The 10,379-nt window shown below is 44.7% G+C and overlaps 1 protein-coding gene across 1 annotated transcript in view; it reads right to left on the reverse strand.

Moving 5' to 3' along the window:
* CUL3 (cullin 3) overlaps nt 1-6,796 on the reverse strand; it is a 116,315-nt gene extending 109,519 nt beyond the window's left edge. Inside the window, exon 1 of the mRNA XM_075004223.1 lies at nt 6,435-6,796. Coding sequence (XP_074860324.1) covers nt 6,435-6,500 — 66 coding nt within the window. The 5' untranslated portion in view covers nt 6,501-6,796. The remainder of the gene's footprint in view (nt 1-6,434) is intronic.
* Between the last annotated feature and the right edge of the window lie 3,583 nt (nt 6,797-10,379).

The raw sequence follows: 10,379 nt of genomic DNA on the forward strand, positions 1-10,379 counted from the left end.
CAAGAGAGAAATCAGAGTACCGAAAGAGGTACAGGAGTCTAAAAAGGTTGAGAGCCACTGACACAGTGCTTCCTAAACCCAGCCCCAAGAAACCTAATCTGAAATAAAATGATTCCGTATATTTCAAGATCTGTTCTAACAGTTTTGTTTCAAGATGTGTTCAGGTGATAGCCACTAAGAAAAAAAGATTAGACAACTGATTTTACACACAGTGGGAAGAAATTGTTAATTTCTCCTTTGTGCCAGCTTATGTCTATTGATTATTAAAAAGTGCAGATATTAAGATACTCATATTAGAGCAGAATGCAGATGCTATAATGCCCAGTCTTAGTATGAACTAGCAGGAGAGGGGACAACATTATTTCCCAGGCCCCAAGTTTACTCAGAGGTAACATCTTCCAACTTAAACAAGCCTTTCAGCTCTGATTAAAGTTTCCTCGAGCCACAACACTCAAAACCCTCGCAAGAGTGTTCCCTCTATTTTTTTCTATCCCTGAATGGAATGAATTTTCTTATGCACACCACTGTGGAGGTGGTATGTGACATACCCCGCCCCCCATCACATTGGAACACAACAAAATTCACATGGCAGGGTGGGGCCAAAAAGGTTCTAAGTGCATGATGGAGTGCAGGTGTGGGGCAGAAGACTGGGATGCAAGTATGAGGGCTCTGGCTGGGGGTACAGGCTCTAGGGTGGGTTTTGGATTGATGGGTTCAGGGCTGGGGTAAAGGATTGTGGTACAAGGAATCCAGCTAGGCTATGGGGTAGGACTGTGCTTGAGGGGGTTGTAGTTCAGGAGCAGGACTCCAGGTTTGTGTGGGGCTCAGGGCTGGGGATCGTAGTGCAGGAGGGGGTTACAAGTTCTGGGCTGCATGTGTGGTCTTTGGGAGGCAGGGGCATCTGCAAGGCAGGGCAGACTCAAGGGGGAGCAGAAGGTTTGTCTGGGCAGCTCTGTGCAAGGGACCATGAAGAGGGTCTCCTCCCCACCAGCCCTGGCAGCTTCCGGGCTTAGGCCAGGCCTACACTACAGGGGAAGTCAAATTAACGTACATAATTTAAGGCTTCTGCACTGTCTCAACTAAGGGAGATCAACTGGAGGTTGCACTCCGATCAGCTTCTCTCACTCCTGATGGGGAACAGAAGTAATGCAATTGATGGGGGCACCACGTAAATTCAATTTCGAGCATCCCACTCGGTGCACTAAATCGAAATCTGGGAGATCAACCGCTACAGGGTAGATCTTCCCTGTAGCATAGATATACCCTCAGGAAGAGTGATCTCTCCCTGTTGCAGCCCTGAGCCCATGTAGGGCTTAATGGGAAACTATGCCTCCCAATACCAATTTTGCTGTACAACCCACTAGAAATATGGCCATCTGAGTAAAAAAGAATGCATCTACAAACATTTAATATTTTGAAATTGTTACAGATATTAAACAAGATATATCAAGATAATTTATGAAAATCAAGTGTTCCACACTCACCGATGTATACAGGAAACTTACAGAGATTATGACAGCCTTTCCAGAACTTATTCCAAAAGAAAAAACACAAGGGAAAAATGTTTTAGATCCATTTTGGGCTTGAAGACAATTATATTTTCTGGCAAAGATAAAACTTCTTGCAGTGTTGTGGGTTTATGAACAAGACACGAAAATGACAAAAGGAGCCTAACTTTTCCACTTTCTTTGAAGAAATTTGCAATACATTTAGACTTTTGTTGGTAATCAATATTAGTTTTCTGTGGCAGCTTTTTATTCCTGTTTTCTCTCAAATATTTACTATATTTTATATTTTATACTACTTTATATAAAAGTTTTGGCACACAAAGTAGTACTACCTGGAAAACTCCAATACTGGAAAAGCACAGGAAGACAGCAATGAATTAAAGGTTTACCAGGAAGTTTACAATGCGTCTTCCTTCACTAACCTTATTTCCAATTTTCTCACAAATTCATGAGCATCAACATGTCTCCTGAGCCTCCCCTTTAAAGGAAAAAAAAAAATCATACACACACCTGCCAAAGAGGTGGAGATGGGGAGGGATGGAAGGGAGGGTAACACTTGAAATTCTAGCATGGGTTGGAAGAATGTATGTGATCAGCTGCTCCGGAGTACTTAAACTAAACCCAATTTAGGTTGAAACTAATATGGGGCATAAGTAAAGTTCTTAATTCCTACACTGACAACAAATGGTAAAGATTCACTCTACTCAGGGAATTCTCACTGACTGTTCCTGACTACTGAACAACCCACTTCAGCGTATAGATTCTTACGTACTCTATGGATATGTCTGTCCTGTAATTAGACACCCCCAGATGGTCTTTGCCAACTGACTTGAGGTCACAGGCTGAGGGACTTTTCACTGAGGTACAGATATTTAGGCTTGGGTGGGAACTCTAGGAGCCTTTGATGTGGGAGCTTCCCAGAGCTCAGGCTAAAGCCCGAGAACTTACACTGCAGTTAAACAGCCCCTTAGCCAAGCCATGCCGGGACGTCAGTGGGCACAGGCCAGTTACAAGGGTCTAACTCCAGCACAGACATTGGGACTGTTTAACTGTGGTATAGATGTTTGGGTCACAGTCTGGGCTCTAGCTAGTGTTCTCTTGAAGCTGAACACTTGGACAGCCATCCAGGAGAGATGCAGGTGCTGCCCAGCTGATTAGCAGAGAGCCCACAGCCAGCAGCATGTGTTTCTATTGGCAATGCACAACCCTATAAGCCTTGGCACACATAAAAAAAAAATCATTCTGCCCATGCACAGAAAAAAATTAGAGGAAACTGTCTGGAGCCTTCCCACTTCACAGGGTCCTAGAGTACATATGCCAGTCAAGCAGAAAAAGTCTACATGACAATTAGCCTGTTAGCCCAGGTCCCATAAGACCAAGTGAGCTGGAAAAGGCCAGCCTCACATTTTTAATTGCTGGGTAGATATACCCTCTGCCACTGCCCTTGAGAGAAGGAAATGGTGCCATAGTGAGATTCTGTATACCAGCAGCTGGTTAGTACTGAAGAAGAAGGGGCACTTGCCACCAATGTATGTTTCTACAATACTTAATTACAAGAAACTAAAAAAATTGGGAAATAAAGTATTTTAAAATAAAATAATTTATGGTGCATTTGTGACTGAGCAACAGTTTAACACCATGTTTACATTTAAGCTATTTTCACTCATTCATGAAGAAGCAGCAAAACCAAAATAATTTGAAAGGGGCAAAATAATTATTGCACCCCTTTCCACCACAATTCACAGATGCTTATTAAAGAAGAGAAATGCTCAAAAAGTACAGAATATGAAAGGGTCATGGCCATCATTAGAACGTAATCATGACATTGCTAGATTTCAGGAACCTACTTGTCCAACAAGGCTACTCTTTCCAAATAACGCAATAGCAAATATTTATTCCCAAGTGAAAAATCTGAAACAAAATGAAGGAACTGAAGGAGATGCAATACTGCTGAAGATCTACAACCAACAGAGGGCATAGAAATGACATAACACAAGCAACATTAGCAATTCAAAACTCAGAACAAAGCATCAGAATTAAAGAATGTGAAAAAAGAAAACAGTGCCCAAATACAAGTGTAAATACTAAATACAGGTCCCTGTCTTGCAAATAAATGTAGTATCATTTACATGAAGAGTCCATTTAAACAAACTAAGGCAAATTATACATGCCTAAATATTCAGAAAACTGAAGTTACAGTTTTTGGAGAGTAATAATTTTTCCCCTTATAAGTACGTGCCTGACGGCAAACTTTTTAAAGTGATCATTCACTTACATGTTCTTTTTTCAGTTAAAAATCCTCTGTGAAATTCTGACTGGGTTTAGTTGCAAAAAAGGAAAATTTATTTAAAAATAGCAAAGCTTCAAAAATACTATCAACAGATGTAAACTTCTATTTCGAGTTTGGAGAGCCTGATGTCAATATATATTTACAGTGTTATTTTTGAGGAAGATTATAAGATAATTTCCATGAAATAACTATTCCACTTTATAAACAGCTCAAAGGAAAAATTAAAACAATGCTAAGAACGAGCAGCTTGAGGAGTGAAAAAGAAATATCAAGCATTCTCAACCCTTATGTGATCAGGAGTCCATGTGAACACTCGTCATCCATGGACAGCATTTTATATGCTCAGTTACAAGAGCTTTCAAAAAATAAAATACAAAATAATGCTTATCCTAGCCATTAGTTTACCCTCATCCGCATGCATAAAGAGATTTTATGCATGGATCCTATTAGCTAAATATTGCCAGAAAAAAATGTATTTAATTAGAGCAGTTTGCTGTAAAACAGATGCATAATTTTTGTCATTACTAATTTTTAAGACAGTCCCTCTATGGTATACAAGTTATCAGTTATTATTTTGCTATATCCTCAGAAGTTCTAATAATATGAGGTTTATGTTTCGAATAAGAATACATTCAAAACAAATTAATTTTTACCACACCAGCCACACACCACTTAAAACAGAGGTGGGGAACCTCCAGTCCATGGGTCATATGTGTTGCATCAGGGTTAGATGCTGGCAATGTACCAGACACTTTATCTACCTGAATGTCCACAAACGTGGAGCACTGGAGCTCTCAGTGGCCATGGCTCACCTTTCCTGACCAATGGAAGCTATGAGAATGGCATACCATGGCCACTAGCAACTGTGGCACTCCGCGCTTGTGGACGCTCAGGTAAACAAAATGTCTGGCAGCCTGCCAATGGCTAACCCTGACCAACCACATGCAGCTAGTGTGCTAGAGGTTCTCCTCCCTTGAAGTAAAACATTATAGTCTTTTAACACGCCGTACCATGCTGTTTTTAACCTCAATGTTCATTCCTCAACATAATGAATTACTGTTGATTAGAAGTAGAGTTTAAGAGGGAAGCTGTCCAGTTGAATCAAGAGCCCTAAAGAACTTCCAGCTGTGGAAAGAAATGTTAAAATTTTCAACTTTTCATTGACAATTTGTCTAAGCAAGTCTTCCACCATACGACATGATGGTGAACTGATGTGAACAGTATGTCCAGTTTACATATGAAAGCAACACATCTTAGTTGTTTGCCACTGGCTATCTGGACCAGGTGTAACATCAAAAAAGTTACAAAAGATACTAACAGCCAAAGACTTATTAGAGTATTTCCCTTTCCACATGTGTACATACATGAACACTTGAAGGAAATCACTAAGAATAACTGAAGCGTCCACATTTTTCGTAACGCTACAAACCATTAAAAGCACGCTTCACATGCATTTAGTGGAAGCTTCAACTGAAGAAACCACTGAAAAACCAGCACAATTTTACTGCAATGTAATTGCCAGTCATTTTAGCTATTCTGCAAATAGGCCTGGTTATTTCACAGCTAATATCCTAGCAAACCTATGAAAAGTTACACAGAGGCTATGTTGCTACTAACTCTTAACATCACCTGATATTTTACCATGTGACCTACAATGCCTACAAAATAAAATCCCACATATGCATGAAAACTAGCTCAGAGACTGATTTATAGGATTCCCTATTTTGTTAATGTACATTTGTAGCGTCTTGCTGGGAAGCTGCATAAAATATATTTTCATAACATATTTGCATAGCTTATAAAGGGGAAGACATATCACCAATGCAGGTTCCTCTTCATACTTCATGCTGTAACAGAAGATCCCCTCTGTCTGTAATGCAGTCTCTCAGTAACAAACCACTGTAAGTGTCTGTGCTGCTGTCCTGCCATTCCCAAACCCCAGTGACTGTAAATCATCCTCTCAAAACCCCACCTAGTGACTGCACCTCAACCCCGTCACATAGCCTGGTCCCAGCCAGTGCCTGTGCCACTATCACCTCAAACCCCATCCTCAGTCCCTGTCCCCAGTTAGTACCCAACACTGCCAGTGCCTCATCCCCACAAAACCCCAGTTTGCCTTTGCCACCACACCCCCCAAAATAGAGCTCGAACAGCTTCTTCCGCCTAACCTCCCCAGCCCTGGTCCCTGCGCCACTGCTGCAGCTTAACCCCCCACCACCACCTCCAAGTAGTGGTCTCTGTCCCCAACCGGGCTCCCAGTCCCCACCCCCTCGCCCCCCCAAGTCCCCAGCCGGTCTCCCAGTCTCCGCCCCCTCGCCCCCCCAGTCCCCAGCCGGGCTCCCAGGCTCCGCCCTCAGGCTCCCAGTCTTCGCCCCCAGGCGCCCAGTCCCCAGCCGTGGCCCGCGCCGCCCCCCGCTTGGCCGCCGTGACAGGTTCCATTGTGCTGATAACAGATAGGGCAGAGCACGTCCTCCTCCCGCGGCGCCCCCCGCTCCCGTTCCCTGCCCAGGCCCCGTCCCCGCAGTTTCTCGCTCTCGGGCCCAGCCCGGCCCCCGCGGGGAACAGGGTGACAGACCGGGCGGTGCGGGGCCTGCGGAGGCCGGGGCCTGGCGCGGAGTCGGTGGCCTGCTACTCACGGGGAAGGCTCGGATCCGCATCTTGGTGTCCTTCCGGCTGCCCGTCCCCTTGCTCAGGTTCGACATCTTCGGACCCGGCTCGAGTGGAGCCTCCTGCGGGTCGGGAGGAGGGGGCTGTGGGACACACCGGGCAATGGCCCTGGCGACCTTCACTCCGGGCGGCGGCCCCCGGGAAAGCGGGGCTGAGGGAAGCGGCTACGAGGGTTCCGGGCGGCAGTGCAGGCCCCTGTCTCCAGCGGCGGCGGCGGCGGCGTTTCCTTCACCCTCCTCCGCCGCGATGGCGGACAAACATCGCTCAGTGCGCAGGGCCAAGCGCCCCCCCCCCTCCACCCCAGAGACAGATCCGGCCGCGGCGGCAGGAGGGGCGAGGGGAGGAGCTCAGCAAGGAGGGCGGGCCAAGGGGTGGGAGCACCGCTCCCTACTCTCGCGAGACTCGGTGCGAGCTGTCATCGACTGCGAAGGGGCAGGGGGAGGGAAAGGCAGGAAGAGAAAGCGCGCTGGAGCGATGGCGGCCGCTGATTGGCCACGCGCCGCGCAGGAGGGGCGGGGTCGACTCAGAGGGGATCCCATGGTCGGCCTGGGAGGGAGCAAGGGTGGGCGGGAAATGTCAGAGCCGGTTTAAAACAAAAAGCAGTCAAGTAGCACTTCAAAGACTAGCAAAATGGTTTATTAGGTGATGAGCTTTCGTGGCACAGACCCACTTCTTCAGACCACAGCCAGACCAGAGCAGACCTCGGTATTTATTCTGGTCTGGCTATGGCCTGAAGAAGTGGGTCTGTGCCACGAAAGCTCACCTAATAAACCATTTTGCTAGTCTTTGAAGTGCTACTTGACTGCTTTCTGTTTTGATAGTGTATAGACTAGCAGGGCTCCCTCTCTGTTACTAGAGCCGGTTTAGTTTCCGTAGCCGCGCGCATGATCAGCATGCAACCGGCTGAAGGGCAGGCTGAGGTGCTGGCTGGCCTGGCCGCCTTGCCAGCTCCCGCCCTGTTACCTCCTGGCAGTGGGTGTTTCCCTTGAAGTCGCTGCTCGTGGAGTCAAACGACCAGGGAAGACTCCCACTTGACTTAAAAAAAGTGGATATTGGTTGAAAGTGGGACCCGAGGTTAACCTTAAAGCTTGAAGCAAAGCAAGAGACCCTGGCCTTTCTTACTGTTTTAAGGGCTCCATTGAGGGCAACCTGATTGGTGATACTTGAACACTTGGCCTTGACAAGGGTTGACCTACCAGTTTGTGTCTGTTGCTATCATGGGGTACCTCCCCGGTTGGTAATCCTGTAACTGGTAGCATAAATGAGCCAGGTGCCGGCGTGCACCAAGCTTTTAACTATCAGGTTGCTAGACCTTAGTTCAGATGGTTATTAATATGTTGGTAATTTGGCAATGCTAGCCGTGATGGGAAAACAGAAAGGAAAAGTCAAATGTAGACACAGCTTTAAACATAGGCCCACAACCCCTTTCAGACCTGTGTTGAGGGGGCAAAAGCAAACAGTCTCTGAAAAAAGAACTCCACAGGCATATATCTTAATTATTTATCAACCTGAAGTTTCCCAGCAGTTAATTTTGGCTCACTGAGTCATGGCACTCATGGGTGTTGTACTCTTTGGGCAACTCAGGCATGTTGAAATACACGTTCAGGATTGTTGTATTTTTTTTTTAATTGCTAATCACAACATATGCTTGAGAAATGAGAAGGCCATCTGACCCAATGCCTGTGTGAGAGTAAGGCTAACTGCAGGTTATTCTCAAATCAGGACAATTTATATAAATATCTAATTTTGTAAATATCAGATTTTGCAACTCAATGACAAATTCAGTTGCTCCGCACTTCTGACCTCAAACACAAGAACAAAAAGTTATTAGACACTTGAAGTTTGGGCTTCTGTGACTAGCCCAAGAACCAATACAGGAAGACTGTGGCACAGACAGTAATAGAGCTCCTATTTTTGATTCCCAATCTGTACCTTTATTACAATCGCATGATTCTTACGACAGGCATTTTTCAGACTAGTACATTACGCCATGCAGCAGTTTCCTAGCAATACCTTTATAATTTTGGCACACGGGTACATATATCCTGTGGCCTAATTTGTCTTCTGTAAGAGTTTCCTCACCTATTTGTTCCCTTCATCTTAAAAGAACCAGTTTAAATTGGACTAATGCAAGTACTTTTACTGGATATATTTAATCTCCTTTTCAGAATTAACTTTACACCAAAAGGAAAAAAAAATGAATAACTGCAACACAGCAAATAAGAATCCTAGTGATTTCAGCATAACTGAAGCACAGTACCGTTCAGGTCTTCTGAAAAGTACAGTTTCTAGAATAATAGTGTCTAGTTCTTAATGTGCTTTTCCATAACAATTGAAATGAAAGTCAGGTGGTAGGAGACACAAAGTTTTCTTTCTGTCTTTCAACATGAAGAATATAGTCCCCATACATTTCAGTGTTGTGTTCCTCATTTGGGAGCTTAGTGGATAAATCCAGCCCAGCCAAGTTAGTCTAAGAGTTTTGCTTCCAAGAAGTTTAAAAGTTTGGGAGAAAGACCCTACCTTAAATTGCAGTATGGATCTCAGTTACCTGAACAAATGGGTGGTATCAATTATAGCTGTTTGCTCTAGCAAAGGGATAGGCGCTAAGCGTCCCATGGTCTGGATACAGTTCACTAAGGTAAGCTCCTGACTTATTGCCCACCCTTGCTCTAGCACAATGTCTTCACCTGCTGTTTATACTTTCTTTCATGTTGTGCCCTTATGCTTAGAATACCTTTAATATCCCAGTGTACCAAGCACTCATTTTCTCATTCTGTCTACTGCTAAAGATGGGCACCATTTTGGTGGGCAAGGAGAGCATCAGCTGTGCCTACTGGGATGTTGTGTACTTTCCCCCTGCTCCCTGATGCATGCCACTCACTCTTAGCCAATGAGGGGAGAGGACAGAGGAATAATTCACACAATCTGAGTACTTTCCCCTCGCTCCCTGACAGCAGGGAACGGGAAGAAGAGCAACCAGCATTCCTGTATGCATGGCTGCTGCCCTACTGCCCTCCCAAAATGGCACCCTTGCTCATAAAGATTCATTTATTTTTAGGAGGTCCACAAATAGTAACTCAGGTCACTTAAATACTCAATCCCAACATTATGTATCTAGAGAAGGGATAATGATTTAAAAATTAAGTTACATCTAACTTTGCAATGTACGATCATTTGGCAACATTCCCCTGACATAACTTCAGCTGTTTATGAGGGTTGGTTTAATTAAGTGGCTATGATAGCTCTCTCCCATTGGCTTGGAGCCATTACACCAGTGAGTAAGAACCAGCAATGTTTTTGAACCTCATTCCTCTCTGCATTCCAGCTCTGTAACAAACAAGTGTGCTGAATCCTCCTGTGCAACTCTTCTAATTTCTGCTCCCATCTGTAGAAGCAATAAAGCAGATTTTGCCAAATCTAGGGTCTTGTGCTCACACAAGGGACCACTGGAATTGTTCTTAAGAACCAGTGATGTCAAAAGGGAGATGGTCTGTGAAGAAGGGCAGGATACGTATCGACTGCTCGTAACCCTAATGCTGATCTTTTTCACTGCCTGCTATCTTATGTATACCTCTTCAAATGCTCCTGCAGTAAAGAAAGTTAGGTAGTAGCTGTTCTTTGGGAAATAGACTTCCATATCAGGAGTTTACATTCATGTACAATGACTACTTCTATCTGCCCTCAGCCACCTTCACCCTAGTATGCAAGTCTGCAGTACACGGGCCAAGAATACCTGCTCGAGATAGAGAGTAGCTTGGCATGGGGAAGGACTAGTATGACGGTCACGTTGCTAAATGTACCCTAGAAATGTACTCTGAAAATACAGTGATGAGCACAATATAAGGACCTCCACAGAATACTTTCACTTCAGAGACTGCCATTTTCTTTTTAACAATATGACAAGCATGTTGCTT

This window comes from Carettochelys insculpta, chromosome 10 (assembly GCF_033958435.1).
Source record: "Carettochelys insculpta isolate YL-2023 chromosome 10, ASM3395843v1, whole genome shotgun sequence".
NCBI lineage: Eukaryota > Metazoa > Chordata > Testudines > Carettochelyidae > Carettochelys > Carettochelys insculpta.